We start from the raw sequence: 25678 nt of genomic DNA, 5'->3' as shown, positions 1-25678 counted from the left end.
GCCATGGAAGGAGATACAGATGCAAAAGAAGATGTGTCCAAGCGATTCACCATATCCCGTAGATTGTGTAATTCAGCCATTACTGAGGAAAGAGACTGATCAGGCTGGTCTTCAGTTGCAGTCTGATGAGCACGGGTATTACTGGGCCGATTGGAACCACCCTTCCAATGCCCCTGAGTATCTGCAGGGCGACCATGAAGCTTCCAGCATCAGTCCTTGGTGTGCCATTCCTTCCCACAGTGATCGCACTTAATCGAGGGCGATCACCAGCTGGCCGATCAGTAGTAGCAGGATGATAGGAATTTCCACGGGAAGGCTGGGAACCAGAAACAAGGGCCAATCGTTTCTGAGTCACAAGATGAACCATGGCTGTACACCGACTGTCTTCAGCTGAAAGGATGGCATACGCCTGCTCCAGAGTGGGAAGTGGATCCCTATTCAAAATATTCGACCGGATGTGATCAAACTCAATATTGAGGCCGGCCAAAAAATAAAAAACACGTAAACCATCCTCCCATTTCCGGAAGGTCGTAGAATCAACATCAGTGGTAGCACAAAATATGCCTAAAAAATCCAATTGCTGCCACAGGGTACACATTGTATTGTAATACTAAGAAATAGATAACTCCATCTGCTTGGTAGAATGGATCTTCTGACGGAGCTCATAACATTGGGCAGCATTCCCAACCTGATAATAGGTGTCCTGGGCTGTCTTCCAAATTTTAGTAGCCGAATCAAGGAGGAGATAACGCCCGGCAATGTCTTGTTCCGTGGAATTTACCAGATAGGGCATAACCAGAAAATTGAAATTTGTCCATCGATCAAGTGCAGTACCAGCCGTAGGCCTAACCTGAGTGCCCGTAATGTAGCCAAAGAGACCACGGGAACCAATCGCAAACAAGCAAGAGCGAGACCATAAAAGATAATTGCTGCCATTCAATTTGATAGGATTCACCGGGAAAGGAAGAAAGTCACGTTGCGATGAACCATCAGAACCAGAGGAAGCAGAAGAGTTCTCGGAAATGTCAGGCATGGTGGCTGGTAAAAAAAACGGTGAAATAAAACTCAAAAAAAAAAATCAGAAACTCAGAACATATGTAGGAAAGGGAAAAAACCCTCGATGGGAGTCAACTCACCACTAAGGGGATGTATAAGAGGGGCAGCAAGGGAGAAACCTCTCGCACGAGAGAAAAAGGAGGCCAGAGACCTACAGGGTTGGTGGAGGTGGCGGAAAGGGCAGGAGAGGCCGGCGAGGCCTAGCGAAAGTGGCGGAAGGGTGTGGTGGGCCTGTCGGGGGTTTGCGGTAGAGGTAGAGGGCCTGGCGGAGGTGGTGCTAGGTAGTGGAGGGGCTGGCGGTGGCTAGCGGAGCTAGCGGTAGGTGGTAGAGGGGTTGGCGATGGTAGCGGTAGATGGTGGAGGGGCTGGCAGTAGTAGCGGTTGGTGGTGGAGGGGCTGGCGGTGCTAGTTCCTTAGGGCAGAATCATGTTGGAGAAGAGAGGAGAAAGAATTGAAAAAAATTAATTCCCATATTCCCGGAATATTTTTGGCTTTGATACCATATAGAATTCCGTGAATACTGGCTTGTCTCTGTGACAGTGGCCATGCCTTTATTTATAATCTTAGAAAATTACAAATATGGAATGACTTGCTCAACACTCAACTAACACATTTAACATGTGCATAATGAACCTAGACACTATATGTACAAGGACAATATTACCCCTGAACCCATATTACAACACCATGTCATAACTGTAGAATTTTCGATCTCCCATTTTCATAGGTAGGTGAACCAGGCTCTGGGGCTTTAATAGCACCTGTAATGTACCCAAGTTTCCCTTTACTCCTAAGGGAAAGCTTCAAAGAGTGTGACCAGTCCAAGTAATTAGTGCCATCAAGTTTCACAAAGGAAATTTGTAGATGGGTGTTCTCATAAACTAAATGAGGATCTGCTAGAGTGGGCTGTGAACAGCCGAACCAAGCCCGGAGACATCAGAATCAACCATAATGTAAGGAAAATGGCACTTGACCATACACTTAGGTATCCAAATAAGATGGGGAGTACACACTCAACCAAAATATGCAGTCCCACACAAAGAAAATATCCAGCAAGGAAGAAAAAACAGCATAGACTAAGGTAAAATCCACCTTAGCTCTTTCCAAGAAACAATACCAACTCAAGCAAACTCAAAACATACTGCCAAGACTGTCCATGATATGGTTTTAATCAAGAGAGCCATATACTGCAGACCAAATGTAAGAGCAAAAGGGAAACAGGAATCAGCTTTACCCTGTTAGGTTTCACGAAACTGAGCCAAACTCAAGGAACTTCTTCAAGCAGCTAAAAAGGAACAGCAGGGGCATAACCAGCACCCTTGGGCGATTCTAATGGTCCATCCATAAGTCCAAACACATGCCGAAGGAGAGAGAACTTGGACCTGCAACTGTTGACTGGTGGAAAAGCTAGGAGCAGCTTCAAGTCTTCAAGACAGCTTCGCATCTTCAAGAGAACTGCAATAGAGCTCAAAGGCTGGCTTCAAACATCTAAATAGGTTATAAAGAACCTATTCCATACTCCTTCAACACCTAAACAGTTGTTTCACATAGAGGTCTCTTCTTTGGAATCCTTGGGCATAATGGATTCCAAAGAGAGAGAAAAAACAAAGCAGGAAGAGGGAAATACGACTCTCAAACCTGTATGCTCTGATACCAAGTTGAGTTTTATGTTATAGATGTAAGTGATAGGAAGAGAGGAAGTTGAAGGAGAAAGAGGGAAGAAGGAGAAGAACAAGAAGACAAGAGAGAAGAGTTTGGTTGTAATTGTTGTGTTTGAGATGATTCTCTCCACACCTATATTACTCAACTAACAACCCTAAACATATTACATCCAACCCCTCTAGGGAGGTAAAAGGTTAAAAGGAGAAATTACAATATAAGGGAACTAGACAAAGTCCAGTTCCTAAAGTACCCCTAGAACATAAATTCTAGTAACTCTAACAATATCGCAGTTTACCCAAGTCTTTGATCTCAAACTCTGTTCCCAAGTAAGTCCTCAGTTGAGATATCTCAACGACACCGCTTCAAGTAATTACAATATCAGCTACATAGAAGATCAAGACTGTAATGTGTCCACTTGACTTCTTAATAAACAAGGTATGATCTGTATTATTCTGTTTATAGCCAATAAACACCATGGATTCATAAAAGTGTCCAAACCATGCCTTGGGAGACTGCTTCAAACCATACAAAGCCCGTTTCAGCTTACAAACTTTCCCATGGATTTCGTGTGACACAAATCAAGGAGGGATATACATATACACATCATCTTCAAGTTCTCCATGGACAAACACAGTCTGGACATCAAGTTACTGAAGTCCCATCCTAGGTTGACTGCACATGAGAGGATGACTCAGTCAGTGTTCATTTTGGCTACTGGAGAAAAGGTTTCTTGATAGTTGATCCCATATGTCTGAGTGAATCTTCTAGCAAACAGCCTTGCTTTATATTCTGTCTACTGTTCCATTTGCCTTCTGCTTGACTGCAAAAACCCACTTGCAGCCTACATGTTTCTTACTTGGAGGAAGATGTACCAAGTCCCACATGTCATTCTTCCCAAGGGCCCTCATCTCTTCATTCATTGCCTCTTTCCACCTTGAATTAGCTAATGCTTCCTGCCAGTTGTTAGGAATGGAAACAAAGGACAGCAAAGAGACAAGTATAGAAAGAGTGAGAAAGGGAGTCATGAAATCACATTAGAAATGGGATGTTGAGTGCAAGTTCTACGGTGTTTACGAACAGCAATTGGTAAGTTAAGACTAGGATTACTAGGAGGAGAAGGCTCACTAGATAGAGTGGGATCTTTGGAAAGACTTGGCTATGGTAAGGATGGTTGGCTAGGTGCAATAGTGGTGGTCGTTTTAACTTGCTTCTTACTCAGATTATGGACCATAACCTTTAGCGGAGAAAAAACAGACGGCTCCCCCTAGACCGTGGGCTGTCCTTGTTCCTGTACTGTCATACTCTCTTGATGTTGCTCCCCTTGGACTGAAGGTTGCTCCTGTTCCTGACCTGTCACACCCTCCTCAAGTTCAATAGAAGTATCTTCCACCATAGGCATATCCAGAGAAGCTATTAAGGGCACATCTTCACTTGAAGAAGACTCCCCTGAAGAAGTGCAGTAGATGGATAATAAGGCTCAGATTCGTAAAAAACTACATCCATGGTGATAAACAACTTCCGTGAGGGGGTATGATAGCACTTATATCCCTTCTGAGTGGCAGGATAGCCGAGAAAAATACACTAAAGCCCCTTGGGATCAAGCTTGGCACGCACATGATGATTGCGAGCGAAGGCCACACAACCAAAAACTCTAGGTGGCACAACAAAAGAGGAGGAGCCCAAGAGTACCTTAAGAGGGCAGCAGAATGCCAACACACCTTTTAGAGAGAGGCCAGTGTCTGTAAAATCAGACCCGTGCCACCACCACCAAGTTTATGATTTGCTTTCAAATCAGCAGGCTTCCCATGTAACTTCCAACAAGTGGCCTTAGTGTGCCACTGCTTACCACAATGTTCATACTTGACAGGCTCCTTAACAGATTTGGAGGTGTCAACAGTGGTAGTACTCGAACCAGACCCAGTATGTAAAGCCGATCGGCCTGTAGGTGAAGGGTGGAGCATAGATGAATGGCGGCTGTCATCAATATGAACCAATGCATAAGCTTGCTCCAGGGTAGGGAAAGGATCTTTGCTGAGAATCTGTACTCTAATCTGATCATATTCAACGTTGAGACCGGCCAAAAAAATCATAAACTCGAATTTTGTCAACATGTTTGCAGTAGACAATAATATCAGTGGCATGGTGAGCTAATAATCTGTGTAGTGGTCAAGCTCATGCCAGCAACTATGGAGCTCTGCATAATATTGAGAGACAGATAACTCCTTCTGTTTCGTATCATGAACCTTCTTCCGCAGTTCATACACTTGAGCATCATTCCCAACTTGGGAGTAAGTTTCCTTGGCAGTCTTCCATATATGGACAGCAGTGTCCAATAGAAGATAACCCTGTGCCACAATAAGATGCATGGACTTAAGAAGATAAGACGGTACCAAGGAGTCATGGGAGAGCCAACGATCATGAGCAGGACCTTCATCAGGTTCAACAATGGTACCTGTAAGATGTCCTGTAAAACCACGACCCACAATAGTGAGGTAAGTAAATCGAGACCACATTAGGTAATTGGTCCCATCTAACTTGATGTTAGTTGCAGCAAAAGGGAGGTACTCATAACGACCAGATCCATCCAATCCAGACGAAGCTGTAGTAATGTCAGACATAGTGACAAGAGACTGGAGTCAACCAAACTGCTCAACCAGTGAAGAAATCGAGCCTAGAGATGGGTTTGTGAATTCCCACAAATTGAACCATCGGAATAAGCCAAAAAGTGGTTCGAGTCTCCCTCTGGTAGTGGCAAATATGACCTCCAAAAATCAGCACTTTCTGATGAGCCAATAAAAACCCTTTTTTTTTTTTTTTTGGTCAAAAATTAGGTCAAAAACCTGTTCTGGAGAAAATTGCAAGGCTGAATCTGAGTTCGTCTTGATTCAAATCTGCAGTCTTCAAACAGGAGCAGATGCTGACCAATAGCAGCAGAAAAATTCTCCAAAAAAGGCAAAAAATCGATCTTCGATAAAGGGAAGAAAACGATCTTTAAAATATAGGAGAACCGAATGCAGAATCTGAGTTCGTCTTGATTCAAATCTGCAGTCTTCAAACAGGAGCAGATGCTGACCAATAGTAGCAGAAAAAATCTCCAAAAAAGGCAAAAAAATCGATCTTTAAAATATAGGAGAACCGAATACAGAATCTGGTCAGCACCTTTAATCTTCAATCAAAACATAATCTGGAATGAGGTAAGGTGGAGAGCAGCAACTAGATCATGAAGAGATCACCTCATAGTGCTGCCCTTCAGTGGTGAGAAGAACAGAGAGAGAGAGAGAGAGAGAGAGGTTGTAAAAAAGTTGCGGTAAGAAGAAGGGGGTGGATTAGGATAAAATCGAGAAGAGCAGGGAAGAAGAAGACAGAAAAAGGAAAAATGAGGACCGCAACCTAGATCAGAATTCTGGCTCTTATACCATGTTAACAGCCAATAGAACTGAATGCTTGAGTTGGCTATGGGGGAAAAACCCCAGAATGCCCTTGCTGCTACGTAACTCAACAGAAACTACATACGGAATATCAAACCTACATTGTTTAGATCAAGTTTTCTGAGATTTTGGTTGAGCTTTCCGAGATCTCAATTAGGGTATCTATGACATATGTATTGTTCCTTTTTTTTTTTTTTGGTAAGAATGACATATGTATTGTTCACTATACTTGGGTTGGGTGTCTATGTAATATGCATTGTTCACTGTACTTTGTAGTTTCTACTTTAAGTCTTTAACTATTTCTTAAATAATTATTCAATATTATGTGTCATCATCCATTATTGCATAATTTACTTGTTTTACTTGCCAATTATCTCTCATAGCACTCAAACATTGTGTAAAATAAGAAATATTGCATAAGGGTTTGACGTTTACTGCCAACCAAGGGTGCAAATCCAAAACACCAAATTGGATTTTAATTTTTTGTTACAATTTGAAGATTTAAATAAGTTTACTAAACCTAAAACAAGCTTCCCCTAAAGTTTCAGAGCCAACTATGGCCATATGCCCACTGAAACATCAAACCAAAACCAAAAAAACAATGCACTTTCTCACCGAGATTTCGGTTGTCTCAACCTGGTCAAGACACTGAAATGAGACGAGTTTTTGAACTATGATCTCTATGTAAGGCTACTAACTTTGAATTATCTCCCACTCAAGCTATATCCCAACTCCAGAATAACTTTATCACGTCTGGAAAATTTCCCCTGATTATTCTCCACGTAAGGACCCAATGGAGCCCACCGAATATCTCCTTAATCTCCTAGAACTCTCTCTCCCATACTAGGCAGCAAAACATCTTTAAAAACTGCTAATCAATGGCTATCTGGGACAGAATCCTGGCTGGACCAATGGGCTAAAATATCCCATAGATGGGCCCAAGTGTGGACCTGTCTACGAGTCAAATCAATGGCCAGAATAGGCCTCGGTTTGAGCTTCATATAACCGAACCTATGTGGACCAATAAGGGGCTTGTTTGGATTGACCTCACAGTGCATCACTTAAATTTGTAATATCTTTAGCATATCCAAATTAGTCATTTAATGAAATTTTTGACGCAAGGCAATTTAGTATAGTTTGTTTAAATTCAACTTTTTGTTTATTTTAAGTAGAAAAGTTCTATTTTTAGGTAATCTATTTGTGTTTATATTTATCTTTCCTTAGTTATTTGTGCTTCTTCTTTTTTTTTGTTATGTGCTTGCATTTATATGCAATTTCTATGTTAATTGTAATGTGTGTATGTCTCCTATCATTGTTTGTATCATCTCCTGTTAATTTTCTTCATTTCTCTATTCTTTGTTTAGGTTTGTATTTACTTAGTACCTTGCATAGACATGCTGAATCTTTATCTGTTTAGTATCACGCACTGCTTTACCATCTCTGTGTGTTGCTACGCTTGATTATGCTTCTTATTTTATCTATTGAGAGTGTTGGTAACACACTAGGTTTGTCCTCTCCTTTATAACCGTTTTGTGAATACTTTTCTAACATATTTATATATTTTCCTATAATGGTGTGTCAGGTAGGCAGCCGGCACTTTATTTTATCCAGCCAATTACCTTCTGTATGGATCTTTTTTTTTTTTCTCTTGTTATCATGTCTTTTCGTCCTTATTTGGATAGGGACTCCCCCGTATGCAACGCACTATGTCGACGTCTGGATACGATGATAAGTAGGCAAGGGCATGTGAGAGGAAATTAACCAGCCCAAAAACAAAGGTTTAGATTAGCTTCCTGGAACATTGGTTCCTTAACGGGTTAGAGCCTGGAGTTGATTGATGTTATGAGGAGACGAAGGATTGATATCGCATGTATCCAAGAGACTAGATGGAGGGATAACAAAGCTAAGGCGTTGGACGACTTCAAACTTTGGTATTCGAGAGATCAAAGTAATAGAAGTGGAGTAGGAATAATAGTGGACAAAGACCTAAAGAATATGTGGTGGAGGTAAAAAGAATGGGAGATAGGATTATAGACCAAAAGAATGATGTGGTGGAGGTAAAAAGAACAGGAGATAGGATTATATCCATCAAACTGGTGTTGGAGAAAAATATTTTCAATATTGTTTGCATGTATGCACCCCAAATAGGATTGGATGAAAGTAGTAAGCGTCAATTTTGGGATCGCATGGATGATTTAGTGTAGGGTTTTGGCCAGGATGAATCGGTTATTATTGGAGGTGACCGGAACGGACATGTTGGAAGGAATCGTAGAGGTTATGAAGGTGTCTATGGAGGCTTCGGAATTGGGGAGAGGAATGAAGAGGGGACATCAATTTTAGACTGTGGTTGCCTATGATCTATTCATTGTGAAAACTATCTATGAAAAAAGAGAGGAGCACTTAGTTACATATAAAAGTGGGAATCATACCAGTCAAATTGATTTCTTCCTAACTAGAGGGGCAGACAGGAGGTTGTGTAAAGATTGTAAGGTTATTCCTGGGGAGAGTCTAACCACCCAACATAGACTGGTGGTCCTGGATTTGTCTCAACGCTCAGAAGCATAGGAAGAGGGAACCCAAGTACCCTAAGATAAGGTGGTGAAGATTAAAGGAGGAGTCCTTAGGTAAATTTAATGATAATGTGCTCAAACAAGGGAAGTGGGACTTTGAGAGACACCAATGTCATGTGGATCGAGATGATGACTTGTATTAAAAGGGTTGCCAAAGAAGTCCTAGGGGAAGCGAAGGGTAGACGTCAGACTCCTAGCAAAACTTGGTGGTGGGATGTTGAAGTCCAAGCAGCCATCAAGACCAAGAAAGAGTATTTTAAGACATGGCAACTGACTAAAGAAACAGAATATAAAATGAGGTATATTGAAGCTAGAAACGAGGCCAAGAAGATTGTGGGGAAGGCTAGGGCGAAGAAATATGAGGACCTCTATCGTAATTTAAACACAAAGGATGGGGAGAAAGCTAATCTTATAGATAGCTAAAATAAGAGAAAGGAAGAGTAGAGATTTCAACCATGTGAGATGTATCAAAGGTGAGGATGGAAGAGTATTGGTAAGAGATGAGGACATTATGAGGAGATGGGATGAGTACATTTCTAAACTATTAAATGGAGATAGCTCAATTATGAACGACCCGGATGATTACATTGTTCATCAAGACACCACACGCCATAGATATGTTCAAAAGGTTGATATAACGGAGGTTAAAGAAGCCTTAAGATAGATAAAAGTAGGCAAGACATCGAGCCCATATGAGATCCCAATTGAAATGTGGAAGGCCCTAGGAGTTTGTGGGGTATACTGGTTAACCAAGTTGTTTAACAAGATTATGGACTCAAGGAAAATGCCGGATGATTGGAGGAGAAGCATTGTAGTGTCGATCTACAAAAATAAAGGCAATATTTAGAGCATAGTACAAAAACTCGTTAAAACTCGATCGAGATTTCGAGAATTTTGAGTATCTCGGTGATACCGAAACGTAACACACCTTCGAATTGAAAAATCACAATAACACGACCAAAATTTCGGTCATTTCGTGAAATTTCGGTACTTTGTAACATCTCGCCGAAATATCGGCAAGATGTTACAAACCCAAGTTATAAAATGTCAAAATCTTGTGAGTCTTTCGACCGAGAGCTCACAAGGCTTACTTTTTTCATTTTCTTCCTCCTTCACTTCTCTTTTGTGATTTTTGAACCGGCCTTCGAATCTTTGCCGCATTTAAGCCGGAAGCACTTAGAGAACACAGGATTGAACCTTCTTAGCACATCTGTGAAGCCTTTCCACTATTTCAGGTAAAACCATTTTCTCCGACAATGTTTTTTTTTTTGAAAAATATGACCAATACATGTTTGTTTGTGATGAAATTAATATATGTCAGACACCGGAGGCCGATCTACAACCTCACGGTGTCGAAATATTTTTTTATATATATATATTTTTTTTTTTTTTTCTGTTTCAAATTTTTGATTTTCCTACAGCAAAAATCTATAAAAAAAAAAAAAAGGTATCTTCTTTTGTGGATGACATCTTCTCCTACCCAACCCACCAGCCGTATCCGTACATGCTTCCAAAGCCGTTATATCACAATGGATCAGTGAATAGTCATGGTTCTTCACACTTTGGTGACCCATATCCTAGGATAGGTTACCTTCATCATGTTGATGATGCTATTTACATGGCAACTATGGATGACTACACTCGTTTCTTCTCCCAGACTATGACGTGGCATTCATATGTCCTACAGTCGAAGAACAATGCACGTCGACTCCATCGGACTATGAGTGAGGCCGATCCTGGACGGCGGAGTAATTATTACTAGTAGACATTTGAGTCACTTGATGACTACTTGACTTGAATTGGGAATTTGGGATATTGATGTTATTGACTTCTTGTACTTAATATTATGACTTATGAGTCATTAAATTTATGTTTCCAAGTGAATTTACTTGTTTAAATTGCTTATTAGTTATTATGTCCTCTAGTACTTAAAGTCTTAAACAATGTCTATGTGTAATGTATGTGTAATTAACTAAGTTATACATTAGGATTCGATCATATACTGCCAATCAATGGTGCAAATCCAAAACACCACTTTGGGTGACTATTTTTGCAATTTGAACATTCACATGTGTTTATATAGCCTAAAATAGGGTTTCCATGAAGTTTCAAGCCTTAACTTGGCTTAAAACCCACCGAAATGACCTCCCGAAACCTTGCAAAAAAAATACAATATTTCGACTGAAATACCGAAATGAAACGAGATTTTAAACCTTGATTTAGAATTATAATAACTATTGAAGCATAAAACTAATGAGTCACACTATGAAACTATAGGAGAAGGCTATTGAAGCCCGCCTAAGAAGAGAGACATATCTCGAAGATCTATTTGGTTTTATGCCAGGTAGATCCACGACAAAAGCTATTTACCTATTGAGGAGGCTCATGGAAAGATGTAGAGTTAGCAAGAAGGATCTCCATTTGGTCTTTATTGATTTGGAAAAATCAAATGACAGATTCCCTAGAGACTTAATCCGGCATGTTCTCATGAAGAGAGGGGAGTCGAGTAAATATATTGATGTAATTAAAGATATGTATGAGGGCGTGGTGACTAGTGTGAGATTTGTGGGAGGCCAGGGCAAGGAATTCCCAATTACGATTGGGTTACACCAGGGATCGGCTCTAAGCCCTTATTTGTTTGCACTTATCATGGATGAATTAACCAAGAGCATTCAAGACGAGGTCCCATAGTGTATGCTCTTCGCCGATGATATCGTTTTGGTAGACGAAACTAAAGCAGGGATCAATGCTTAGTTAGAGATGTGGAGATCAACGCTTGAAACAAGAGGCTTTAAGATTAGTAGATCAAAGACGGAGTATATGATGTGTAACTTTAGTCACTCTATGATGGATAATGATATGGTGAAAATTGAGGAGAGAGAGATACCGCAAAGTGACTAGATATCTGGGGTCAACCATAATAAAGAAGGTGAAATAGATGATGATGTTTTACAGAGAATTAAAGTAGGATGAATGAAGTGGAGAGGTGTAATCGGAGTACTGTGTGACCGATGTATTCCTTTAAAGCTTAAAGAAAAGTTCTATAGGACGATTGTCCGAACGGCTATGATGTATGGGGCAGAATGTTGGGAAATTAAGAAGTGTCATATAGAGAAGCCATGTGTGGCAGAGATGAGGATGTTGAGATGGATGTGCGGAAAGACTTTGAAGGATAAAGTAAGGAATGATCGTATTAGAGCAGATTTGGGAGTTGTCCCGATCAATGACAAGCTGCGAGAATGTCGTTTGAGGTGGTATGGCCATGATCAATAGAGGCCTGAGGATGTCCCAATACGGAGGAGTGATCTAATTCTGATTGAAGGAGCTAAAAGAGCTAGGGGCAGGCCCAAAATGACCATAAGAGAGGTTGTGAGGAATGACTTGAGTAGCTTGGGTCTTGTACCAAGTATGACCTCAGATAAAGCCTTTTGGAAGGAAAAGATCCATGTTGCCGACCCCATATAGCTGAGATTTCCTTGACTTCCTGGGCTGGGCCTATTTCCTCTTACTTTCATTTCTCCATCTCTTGTGTCTTCATTTCTTGTTTTCTCTCACTTTGATGTGCAAGGATCCATGTAGCCGACCCCATTTAGATGGGATAAGGCTTAGTTTGTTGTTGTTGTATAGACATGCTGAATCTCTATAACATCCGATAAAGTACAGAAATCATGGAAATGGATCCGATGTCAGAATCTAATAATGGTGATAATTGTGAAAATCTAGATATACCCATGGACTAAATTTCGGTCGAAACCGACTGAATTCTCTGGGTTGTATCGATTTCGGGCCTGGCCGAACAAAACCCATGGTTGAAACCCAAGTTTCAACCCTGAGTTTCAACACAGGGAGGCCCAGGGTCAAATCCCAATGTCGAAACCTCGAAACAAGGTCCGACACGTCTTGGTTTTGGGCCTGACCGAAACCAGGTCCGAAACTGAGATCTCAATCCTTGAGCATACCTCACCAAAAAACATCCAGACAACCTGATTACAAATACTTTTGTTCTGTTACTTTTTCTACCCAAATATATTTCTGCAAAACCAAAATATAAAAATGTGAGATCTTGACATACACAAACCTGCATTTTTGTATGATGGCCAGTAGTAAGAAGAACCAAGGAAAAACTGATTCTCTATGTAAATGAAGTGTTGTGCTGATCTTATTGCTTTCACATATGCAGAATGTATGCTCTTGTCTATTTTCAGGTTCTTTCCACAAATAAGATTCTACAAAAAAAAAAAAAAAAGAAAGAATATAATACTGAAATAGACCTAGATGTGTAAACTGAACTGATGTAAACCTAATCGAAAAAAATTGAAAGCAGATAGTGAGATCCATAGAGCAGTAGTGGACATTGAATAAGCCAAGTCCAAGGGTATCCGTTCTAACCTGTGCCTCAGCTTCTTGAACAACTTTCGGGAATCCCTTCACCGATCCTGAATCGATTGACCGAAATATCTAGAAAATTACATTATCACGAGTCAAGATTTGACAGTATTTTAGGAGAATATAAAAAAGTAAAAAACAAATGATAAATTTGAAGAAAGAGATATATATATATATATATATATATATATATAGAGAGAGAGAGAGAGAGAGAGAGACCTGGACATGCCAATTCTCTGGATCGCCTTCCTCAGAAACCCAAATATTATGATCACCATCAGGAGCCGAAGTAGAGGGAGTGAGTATCCATGAAATGCGTTCTAGCTTTAGCATAGCATCATCATGCCAAAGTGTGACTTTCTTTATCCCAAACTTTTTCCATTTTGTAGTTTTTCTCCATCTTTGCTCAAAATTTGTCATTATATCATGTGCAGCAGGACCCTCAATTTTACAATGTAAATCATGCCAGGGTTGTCTTGGTCCTCGGGCACGGGACTGTGAACATTACCAGGAATGGAGCTGTCAAAAATAAAAATCTTGGATGGCACATACATCAAGATATTTGCCAAAATTAGCTTTGAGCATGAAAAATAGGTCAGGAAGACAGTGAGGCACGAATGTAGTCCTCAAAAAATATGCACTAATAGTTGTTAAACATGGTACAGTGATAAGCACCTAATTCTTTAACATTTACAAGAAGATATCCTGAAAGCAAACAAGCCAACAGAGTGATAATATATGGCTATGGGGGAACTGGGAACTACCTATGGTACTAGTTACCTCACTTATTCTCCTTTGTTTGCCCTGAAAAAGGAAAGACAATAAAAAGAGTTGGGCGGCATCAAGGTGTGAAGAAGAAGAGACTTGACACACATATCTAATTTTATGAGATAACTAAAGTCTCATATTGTTTAATGGATATGAAACTATTATGCAGATTCCATGCCAATTGATGATTTGAACAAGTAAAACTCTCACAATCAATTAGACAAGTACAACCTTCAGTTCCAGAAAAGACAATATGTAATGGTACCAACTTTTGGCATGTCTTCTTGGCCAACAATCTTGCATCCCAATAGGCCCCACTCAATGTAAATTGAAATAAGTGTGGGAATCTTAGTGGTAAATTTCATTTCGGTGACCATTACAGTTTGGTTCTAAAATGAAAGCAATGGAGATGTTTTACCTCGCCTAGCCAACTATGGAGAGATTTTACCCCGCCTAACTTGCGATGGAGATGTTTTACCTCACTTTTTGTTGTGCAAATGACAATCACAAAGATGACTAGACCAAGAAAAGTTGTTATAATTTGAGATTGAATTGTCTGAAATGATATGAATTGTTTACATAACCTGTTTCCTATAATTGTTAATGCATAATGAGTTTAGCTGCCTGTTTATTGGTATAACTGTAGTTGCACTCATTGAACTTACAAGCTCACCCCCACTTTATTTATTTTTTTATTTTTTTTTGTGCTTTTTGTGACCAGAGCCCATGCACACTACTTGTCATCATAGTTATCAAGGCGGCAAGGCGACCATGGCGTTTTAGAGGGTAAAAAAACAAGGCGGCGATGCCATGGCGGCAAGGCAGCCGCCATGGCGTCCAAGGCATCCAAGGCGACCAAGGAGTCTGCACGCCATGGCGACGCCTTGGTGACGCCTTGATAACTATGCTTGTCATTGTGCCAAGGGCACTTCGAGCAATAGCAATTGAGGATAACTATATTAGAGGACTTCGCAGTTCTTTTGTTATGATGTGTCCTGAGTTTTTGAGTGTACATAAAATTGGATTGTACATCAAGAAGATCTTGAAATGGGCAACAAAGTGGGTATATTGAAGCTTACTCAGAAAGGACTTTCATTTGGCCCAACTAAAACAAGCAATATTAACCTAGAAACAAAAAAGCTTTCTGTTAACAAAACAGGTTTGTGGAATAATGCTTAAATGATCAATGAGATCAGTCAAACTCTCTATTTATAATAATAATAAAAGAGATTACAAGGGGAAACACTATTCACGACACTGTTCACGCAAACAGTGTCACAGCCCTAATTACATTTCTACCCTTGCTCATAAATACATAAATAAAAAATAAATAAAACACCCAAAAGACCAGAATACCCCCATGGTATTCAGGTGTACATAATTTAACACTCCCCCTCAAGTTGGTGCAAATATATCAATCATGCCCAACTTGACTAGAATGGGATGGAACAATTTCCCAGATAATCCCTTAGTGAAGATATCAGCAACCTGATCAACAGACTTCACAAAGGGAACACAAATCAACCCTTCTTCCAGCTTTTCCTTGATGAAATGTCTGTCCACTTCAACATGTTTAGTGCGATCATGCTGTACCGGGTTATGTGCAATGCTGATTGCAGCTTTATTATCACAGTACAACATCATGGGAAGATGAACAGGAACACCAAGATCTTGTAGCAAGCCTTTCAACCAAAGTAACTCACAAATGCCTTGTGCCATAGCCCAAAACTCGGCTTCAAAGACTAGAACGAGCCACCACATTCGCTTCTTGCTCGCCAAGTGACCAAATTGCCACCTACAAAAGAACAAGACTCAGAGATAGACTTCCGATCTGCAGAACCAGCCCAACAGCATCAATATACGCCTCTACCCGTAGGTTACCATTAGGAGACAGAAGAATGCCTTTTCCAAGAGCTGACTTCAAGTAGTGGAGAATCCGAAGAACAGCCTCCATGTGAGAAGAATAGGGATCATGCATGAACTGACTCACAGTACTCACAGCAACAGCAATATCTGGACGAGTGTGTGAGAGATAAATCAGCTTTCCTACTAGACGTTGGTACCGGCCTTTATCAACAGGTTCACCCTACTTTTCTTTGAGACGAACAGTAGCCTCCATAGGAGTATCTGAAGGGTGACATCCTAATAGACCAGTTTCAGCCAACAAGTCTAGGACATACTTCCTTTGGGAGAGAAAGATGCCTTTAGAAGATCTGGCAACCTCAATCCCAAGAAAGTACCATAGCGGCCCTAGATCTTTAATCTCGAATTCCTGCCTAAGAAACCTCTTCAACCAGCTGATCTCATCCCCATCATTGCCTGTAACCACAATGTCATCCACATACACTATAAGAACAGTGAGCTTCTCACCAGCCCTCTTTATAAAGAGAGTATGATCAGCATTACTTTATGATGCAGGTTCATCATAGATATTGGATTATTTCTTTAGAAATAGCCCTAAGGTTGGGTTATATACATGTTGGGCCTTTGTTCCCAAGGGTTTTCTATGTATTAGGCCACTTTAATGAACCTAAACTAGGGGTACATAGGTTACATACGGGATTAGCCCAATACTTAGTTTTATTTTGTGTTTTTAATTGAACCGGTTTAAATTGGTTGCATCCAATTGGTTCAATTGGTCTAATTTAAGTGAAGTGATCCTATTGGCTAAGAGGTTCTTATATCCTATTGGCTAGTAGGGAATCTTCTTTATTTTAAGTAGTTTAAGTTGTTTTTAAGTCATTAGGACTCTATTTTGAGTCTATTTCAGTTTCCTAGTCAGTTTAAGTTAGCTAATAGGTTAAGGATTGGGTTAGGCCATTCCTTTTTAGTGTCTAAGTCTAATTTTGAGTCTTTTATATAAGGTTCTAAAGGGGCCATGTATAGAACACGAATTTGATTAATAAAAACTCAGCTTTATGCCTGCTGCCTTTGTTGTTGCCTTTGCTCCATCGTGAGTGTGCCTTGTGAGTAATATCAAGGTGAAGGGATTGGTGGATCTCCAATCGACTCCTTGCATCGTGAAGATCGAGAGGGCTGCTACTTATCTCCTTGCATCTTGTAGATCGGGAGACCCCATTGTTCATCTTCAAAGTTGCTACCATTGAAGATCTCTTTAAATCCAGTAAGTTTGAATCTGAGATTTGATTTCAAACCTTCTTCTTCTAATCTGTCCAACCATTCCCTTTCATTAGACCTAGTCCAAACTCCCCTCCATCCATCAAACCCTAACCTCCATTAAAACCCTAAATCCAATTCTGCCCTAAATTGCAGAATTTTAAAACCTTCGCAAACCCTAACTTCTTTATACCAAAATAACCCCCTAGACCTGCCCATTAATACCCTATAAACCCCTTTCCCAAAATCCACCCCTAAACCCTAGATCTCACAAACAGTCCATTTTCATAAGGCCTCTAACCTGAAACCCTAGATTTCCAACTTCATCCAAATTGATCTAAACCTACACCAATAGACTCATAAAAACCTGCACATCATTACCAAATAAAACCCTAGCTTGAAACCCTAACCCTAACCCTCAATCTGCCCTAATTAGCCTAAGCTGTCCCAATCGGCCAGCCTTGTTAGGTGAACCCATTACCCTGGCTCCTAGTGGGATTACTCCTACCTAGGACTACATTACTTTACTTGTAGCCAACAGATGTCATTGCCTTGTGGAACCGACCAAACCATGCTCGAGGTGACTGCTTCAGCCCATACAATGCTCGCTTCAATTTGCACACCTTGCCTTCATTATTGTCAAAAGAAAAACCTGGTGGAATATCCATGTATACCTCCTCACAAAGTTCCCCATTTAGGAAGGCATTCTTCACATCCAACTGTTAGAGATCCCATCCAAGATTAACTGCACACGATAGTAAAACCCAAACTGTATTCAATTTTGCAACAGGGGCAAAAAGTCTCCTGATAGTCAATCCCATATGTTTGGTGAAGCCCTTTGCAACCAAACATGCCTTATACCGATCCACAGACCCATCAATCTTTTGTTTGACCACAAACACCCACTTACATGCCACTGGTTTTTTTCCTGGAGGGAGGGTTACAAGATCCCAAGTGTTGTTTTTTTCTAAAGCTCTCATTTCTTCCAACATAGTTGCCTTCCACTTTCCATTTGTATATGCTTCCTGCTAGTTTTTAGGAATAGGAATAGAAGAAAGAGAGGACACAAATGCACGAAAAGATGGAGAAAGAGAACTATAAGAAACAAAGCGAGAAATGGGATGCAGGGTGCAAGTCCTAGTACCTTTTCGATGAGCAATAGGTAGATTGGAAGGAGAGGTCTCACCACAAGGAGGAGGAGGATCTGACTCCTGGGTTGGCAATTGGATAGGTATTGGTGCCACAGTGGATTGATGCTGCCCTCTATTGGAGTGTCTCTTATAGGTGATGATATTAGAGTTGTCAATTTTCTTCTGAAATTCACTGATGGTTCTCTGGACTGGAGTCAACTCCCCCTGACAATGATCATTACTACCATTATTTCCTACATACTCCCCCTGTAAAGGAGTCCCTACAGATGAAGGGACAGCAGCCAAAGGAGGCTGGGCAGCAGCCAAAGAAGGCGGAGCAGCAGCGGTAGGAGGCTGGGCAGCAGCCAAAGGAGGAATTTCAAGGGGAGGAAACACAAGCACATCTTCACTGGAACCAGAATTCTCCCCCTGAAGATGTGTAGACTGATAATAGGCAAGACTTTCATGAAAGACCACATCCATACTGACCAAAGTACGACGAGAAGGAGGGTGGTAACACTTATAACCTTTCTGGGTTGGAGAATAACCCAAAAAAATACACCTTAACCCACGAGGATCAAATTTGCAATGAGGTTTAGTGTCTCTGGCAAAACACACACAACCAAAAACTTTGGGAGGAACCATAAAGGTGGAATTCCCATGTAAAATATCGGCCAGACTGCGGGAGTCAAGAACACGAGAAGGCAACCGATTAATAAGATAGGTTGCAGTAAGAATAGCATCCTCCCAATATTGGGAGGGAACATGGCGCGAAAACATCAACGCCCTGGCCACTTCCAACAAGTGTCGGTTCTTCCTTTCAGCCACACCATTTTGGGCTGGGGTATCAACACAACTTGCCTGATGAACAATCCCATTATCAGCAAGGTATTTCTGAAATTGAGTCTCTGTATACTCAGTCCCATTATCACTTCTCAAGACTTTGAGAGTAGCATTGAACTGAGTTTTGACCATGTTATGGAAATGCTGAAAACAAGAAAAAACTTGACTTTTGGTGTGTAAAAGATAAACCCATATGTGTCTAGAATGACAATCAATAAAAGAGACAAACCAACGGTGACCAAAAACCGAAGTCTTACGACTGGGGCCCCAAACATCAGAATGTACTAAGTGAAAAAGTGAAGAACTCCTTTTATTAGAAATAGAATAAGTTGAACGTGTCTGTTTGGCCAGAACACAAGCCTCGCAAAAGAAATCGGTCTTATCATAATGTTTGACCAAAGTAGGAAATAAAAATGTTAAGATGCTTAAGGGGGGGTGACCTAATCTAGAGTGCCACGGATAAATTTCAGAAGATACTAAGGAATTTTGATGTAGTGGTAGTAATGAAGGTGGAGTGAGACGTCCATCGTCAAGCAGGTATAGGCCACCATGCACTTTACCCAATCCAATTGTCTTCCCAGAGTCCAGATCCTGAAAAACACAATGGGAAGGAAAAAAGGTTACTTTGCAGTTAAGATCACGAGTTATACTACTAACAGAAAGAAGGTTAGTGATTCCTTTTCCAGAAATGTAGGAAAGGGAACCATCAGCCACCTTGACTTTGTCTTTCCCAGAGGTAGGAGAATAACGATGGAAGAGGCTAGAGGACCCGGTCATGTGATCTGTAGCTCCAGAATCAATTATCCAAGGATGGGAAGCTACAGAGGCACAATGACCACCAAACGAAATACTTGACCAAGCACAAGGTTCAAAATCTCGCGAAATTTCGGCGATATTTCGCCAAATTTCGTATATCTCGAGCTGTCCGAGATACGATACCAATCCGAAATGGAAAAATACCTTATTTCAACGATATCTCTTGAGATATCGACGAACTATCGTGGACTCACGATATATCGCGAGATATTGAAAAAGTCACTAAAAGTGTCACGTGCAATATTTCGGAAATCTCGGTAATTTCGGTAATCTCGTTTCGAAAATTTCGGAAATCTCGATCATTTTGGCATTTTACACCCACAGAAAAATACCATATTTCGACGAAATTTCGGTATCTCGGAAATTTCAGTCAGACCGAAACATCGAAACGAAACGAGATTTAATACCATGACCGAGCAAAGTGTGAACCTGAAGGAGTAGACGAAGTGGCAGTAGCTGGTGTAGTAGAGGCAGCAGCAGTGGAAGACTTTAGCACACGTAGGAATGCCTGTAAATCCTCCTGAGATAGGCCAGTGTCAGTAGTAGGGGCTGCAATGACAGACTCAGAGTGATTGGCCTTGGTTTTTGGTTTTCGCTTGGCAGCCCGTTTAGCCTCAAAGTCGGCAGGCTTCCCATGAAGTTTCCAACATTTGTCCTTGGTGTGATAAGGCTTATGACAATGCTCACAAGTAATAGTGCCGATAGTAGTACCACCCACAGAGAGAGTGCCCACTGGTGTAGAAGGAGCCGGTACAGTAGTCTGAAGGGCTGACCTATCAGGGACAGCAGGGTGCAACATAGCAGCTCGGCGATTTTCTTCAGAGGAGACTAAGGCATAACACTGCTCAAGTTTGGGAAAAGGGGAATGGCCCAACACTTGAACACAAATTGGGTCATACTCAACATTCAACCCAGCCAAGAAGTCATAGACCCTGATTTTATCCACATGTTTCTTATAGGCAACCAGATTAGTAGCATTATCAGGTTGGTAATTAGAGAAGTGGTCTAACTGTTGCCAAAGGTTGCGCAGAGTAGCATAATATTTAGAGACTGTTAAGTCCCGCTGAGTAGTATGAAGAACCTTCTTCCTGAGTTCATAGACCTGCGCATCATTACCAAGCTGTCCGTACATTTCCTTACAGGCTGACCAAACCTGAGAAGTTGTATCAAACAGGAGGAACCCATGTGCAATGTCCGAAGTCATAGAACCAATCAAATAAGACATGAGAACACCATTGTTGGCAAGCCAGCGAGTCAGGGCAGCAGGCATGGGAACAGTGCCATCAATGTGGCCAGTGAGACCACGGCCAGCAATAGCAAAAGAGGCTGACCGAGACCACAATAGGTAGTTGCTGCCATCAAGTTTGATGGGATTGGGCTGAAAAATATGATCATCTGATTTTTCCTGTCCAGGTTGATTAGAAGTTGCAGTGGAATCAGCGGAGTCACCCATAGTTGCAACAAGGCTATGGAGAATGAAAAACCAGCAATTACACCAAACCAAGAGCTGAAATCAAGGTCGAGTAGCCCAGTATGAAGGGCAAAACAGCTCCCAAAAAATCAGCAGCAGCAGAGAGATCCCTTCCACAAAGATCGACAATGTCAGGGTTTTGGAAGAGAACCCGAAATTGGAGATCGATGTGGTGATGGGGATCCAAAAAAAATTGACGAAGAAGCTTGATCGAATCTGTCCAGGAACCTGTAGAGGATGTCCTTGATGAAGAGAAGAAGCTCCAATAAAAAAATAGCAGCAAACAGCCCAATTCCCAAAAATCGATAATGATCAAGGTTTTAGAAAACCCTAAAAAAGAGGAATCGATTGGGAGAAGGGGTCTTCAACAACCAAAAAAGGCTTGAGGGCAGCTGGTCCAAATCGCAGATGAGTGTCCAATATGCAGAAAACCAGCCTTGATCAATGGCAGTGGCTAGGGCTTCAAAATTATGGAAACTCCAAAAATCGCAGACAAGAACCAGCAGCAATCGAACCAAATAAATTATCTCATAAAGGGGAAAAACAGAGGTGGGAATAGGGCAGCAACTAGATCATATGATCACCTCTGTAGTGCTGCCCTTAGGAAGGGAGGAGAAGTAAAGGGGAAAAAAGGAGAGAAAAGAAATCGAGAGAAGGGGAGGAAAGAAAAAACGATAGGAAGGGGGTGGGTTTTGAAAACTTAGATCAGAGAAATTTTGGCTCTGATGCCATGTTAACAAAACAAGTTTGTGGAATAATGCTTAAATGATTAATGAGATCAATCAAACTCTCTATTTATAATAATAATAAAAGAGATTACAAGGGGAAACACTCACGACACTGTTCACTTAAACAGTGTCACAGCCCTAATTACATTTCTACCCTTGCTCATAAATACATAAATAAAAAATAAATAAAACACCCAAAAGACCAGAATACCCCCATGGTATTCAGGAGTACATAATTTAACAAAATCCATGATTACCATTCGTTTCGGCCGAAATAGCCAAAACACACTGAAAATGACTGAAACAGGCTGAAACAGACATAAATGATCGAAATTATCAAAATATTAAAACGAAAAGATTTTGGCAAAATGGTCATTCATTTTGGCCACTGAAACAGACTAGAATTTTTGGCCAAAATGAACCAAATTTACTACTAAGGTTAGGATTATGATGCCATATTAGTCAACGCCAAGGAAAAAATCAAAGGTAAACTACTAGATATGGTGTTGAGGCACCAATGTGGAAAGCCCAAACTAGCGTTCAACTGGTCAAAACCAAACCTTAATAGTGGAAATATGGATATCACATAATCATTTTTTCTCCAAAATCCAAATAAATGTTAATAGTCTATGGTGCCATATACACCCTCCCCCCTCAGTTCATAAGGAATTACTGACTTACTAAAAAAAGGGCGTACCCAGTGCACAAGGCTCCCACCACTGCAGGGTCTGGGGAGGGTCATAACATACGCAGCCTTACCCCTGCTTTCGCAAAGAGGCTATTTCGCATTGACTTACTAATGATGTTAAATCTCAGCATCAAACTCAACCAAGACTATCAATTAAATTGTAACAAGAGAAGAACTTACAGGAAATGTAGGATTATGAAAATCATTTGCAAAGACGCTGTCAAGATCACTGAAGAGCCTATGTTGAGGAGTGTCATAGCGACCATCACATAAGTCGAGACCACCAATGAACGCGGTTATTTTCCGATTGTTTCCAGTAGCTTGGGTGTCAAGAATAATGCACTTCTGATGGTGTGTAAAGAGGGTTCCAACAACCTGAACTAGAAATGCCCAATGAAATATACTTTTAAAAAAAGAATGCAGAGAGATTTTTCATTAACTTATATTAATATCAACAAAAGCTTAGGTCCATTCACTTAGAAGTGAAATGATGGGAAGTGAAAAGAAAAAATAAGAAAGGAAAGTTATAAGTGGGGTGCGTTTTTAGAAGTAAAGTGAAAAAGATTGTTTGATTTTACGTCATTTTCACTCTATATGCTTCTAAGCAACTGGACTTTTAACTTGATAAATAATGGAAGGAAGCTCTTAATAAATTATAGAAATGCACGAAATATCTAGCTATATTAATAAAAAAGTGATTTTTTTTTTAATGACTACAATTTCTATTCCTTAGTACCCAAAGGAAATGTTTATATACCTGCTGCTTGATAATACTAAGCTTATTGCTGGCATAACGGGGAGAAAGCACACAATGGACACTTGAGTGTTTGAAGAACTTTCGAGTTTCTTCATCATGAGTTTCCATGACACCTTCCTGCATTCAACTCTATGATACATATTAGTACATGTTTACATGACACCATCCTTCTGGGAACCAATCATTAACAGACAAGTTCCTTACTACCATACTCAAGGAGAACTATGGCAGTACATGTGAGTCCATGCATATGCAAGTGTGTACCTAAAACTTGAAAAAATGGTGTAGAACAATTACAGATTTACATATTGACAAAGAGCAAATATACTGGCATTAAGCTGCCATATATTTGAATGGAAACAAAAAGTTGCATCAACAAATAAAATAATTGACAAGTTGAATAGCTTTGAAAAAAATAAAAATTTAAACACTGAGACTTGGATTAAAAATAGCTGATACTGAACAAGTAAAGGTCACTACCGTTTTAAGAAGAAATGTATCATGAGACGTTTTGTCATCCCAAACCATCATAAGCACACGAACTCCCTCCTGTGACTTGTACTTCAACAGCTCACCAAGCGATAGTTCACCTCCTGTGGATAATGGCCTCGTTGGCTCCCTTACAAGTTTTACAGGGTGGTAGATGGACCATCCAACAATATAAATCAGGTGGTGAGCTTCCAATATGGCATGGCAGATATCTTCCCAACATTTACCTTGCTGAAAAATTTTTCCACCATCTAGTAGGATCTCAGGTAGCATATCATCAGGCACATGAGCATCTTGATAAAGGGTCACATTACTACCTTTGCGGAGTGGAAAGTATGTTCCAGGCACTCCGGAGTAATCTGGCCCAGCACCAACACCATCTTTATATAAAGGGTCATCTCTGACAGTCTTAAATTGCAAAGAAAGATGCAATTCAGGATATGGTTTAAGCGGACTGGCATATGGACCGACAATAGGAAACCAACCATCAATTTTGTCCCCTTGCAGGATCTTCTCTACAGATATATCCACCACTCCAATTAGCTGAGCTCCAAGAACATCATTATCCTTAACCTGGAATTCCACTTTTGATATAGGGTGGGCCACTGGGACGTAGAAATGCTCTTCCCATGATGGGTACTCAGAGTTGGCAATTACTCTAGTTTGAGCTACCGTCGCCCCTGCTAGGCAAACCGACACGTAAGGATCACTTGTAATAACTTGACGCAGATTCTTTCTGAGTTCTCTGGCAAAGGGAGAAATGCAAGCCCCAAACATCGTAAAACATTTTCTCATCCTTTCAGATGCTAAGTCCATATTAGGAAGAGATCTTGCTTCCTTAATCCATACATCCAAATTTCCATGCAAGAATACAGACTTCTCATGCACCCCTTTTCCCTCACCCACTGTCTTTTTCACATTGTCTGATTCACCAGCCATTGGAAACAATTAAAGGAAGAGACTACACTGAAATTTCAGAAAAAATCTCTCTTTCCAAACATAGATCCATTATTCATCTTCCAACACTGCCATCTGGTTGCAAATAGATTTTCAAATTACAACCACCTGGAATCAATCTGTTGATTTTACACTGATCCAGAAGTTTCAGCTACAGGAGAACAGGTACTACAGTCAATAAATTTAAATTTCCTAATTTCATCTTCCAAGCAAAATACCTGGGACCTGTTTAAAAACCATATCTAAAGCCCACTGTAATCATAAAGAGAATACACAGTTCACATGTTGCCCAATGCTTAAATCCTTAAAGCTTGTGAATTTCATCTGGAAAGTAAATCTGCCATACATTTAGAAGATCATCCTCTCCGCCACCGCAGACAATCGGTTTTCATATGAGAAACCATTAAACCCAATGTATTTATGGAAAAAAAAGTCCAATCAACCCGTCTCTCTGATCCTAACTAACCCAGTAACCAGCTCCTCTCCTGAAATACCAACAGGAAATAATCAGATCAATACAAATTCAATTGGTCAAGAGAGAGAGAACTGTCTGCTTACAAAGAAAGTGTACATATTTATACATTTATTAGTTGACACTTGTACGTGCATATGAAATAAGAAATACCCAAACATTTAACCGTGCTGAAAAATGACAATTTCAGAGCACAAAATTTCTAAAATGAAAATCCAAGAACTCATAAAAGCATTGTAAGTACAAATGTTTGGATATATCAAACTAATATTCACTCAATATAAAGCCCAACTGAACAAAAAAACAAGTTTGGTGTATGAATTGTTTTCCATCAGCTTTT

The 25678-nt window shown here is 40.4% G+C and overlaps 1 protein-coding gene across 4 annotated transcripts in view; it reads right to left on the bottom strand.

Moving 5' to 3' along the window:
* LOC122660397 (phospholipase D delta-like) overlaps positions 1–25350 on the bottom strand; it is a 55308-nt gene extending 29958 nt beyond the window's left edge. Inside the window, exons 1-7 of one of the 4 annotated variants that reach the window (XM_043855691.1) lie at positions 25085–25350; positions 23901–24974; positions 23421–23537; positions 22844–23038; positions 13322–13597; positions 13106–13174; positions 12795–12942 (exon numbers count right to left, since the gene is read on the bottom strand). In XM_043855691.1, the coding sequence (XP_043711626.1) occupies positions 12795–12942; positions 13106–13174; positions 13322–13597; positions 22844–23038; positions 23421–23537; positions 23901–24848 (1753 nt within the window). In that variant the 5' untranslated portion in view covers positions 24849–24974; positions 25085–25350. Of the gene's footprint in view, positions 1–12794; positions 12943–13105; positions 13175–13321; positions 13598–22843; positions 23039–23420; positions 23538–23900 lie in introns of all 4 variants that reach the window. The other 3 variants (XM_043855690.1, XM_043855693.1, XM_043855694.1) reach the window with 3 other exon arrangements.
* Positions 25351–25678: the final 328 nt, after the last annotated feature.

The sequence above is a fragment of the Telopea speciosissima genome, chromosome 4 (assembly GCF_018873765.1).
Source record: "Telopea speciosissima isolate NSW1024214 ecotype Mountain lineage chromosome 4, Tspe_v1, whole genome shotgun sequence".
NCBI lineage: Eukaryota > Viridiplantae > Streptophyta > Magnoliopsida > Proteales > Proteaceae > Telopea > Telopea speciosissima.
Note: the sequence above shows the minus strand (reverse complement) of the source record. Positions and strands in the feature narration are given on the sequence as shown.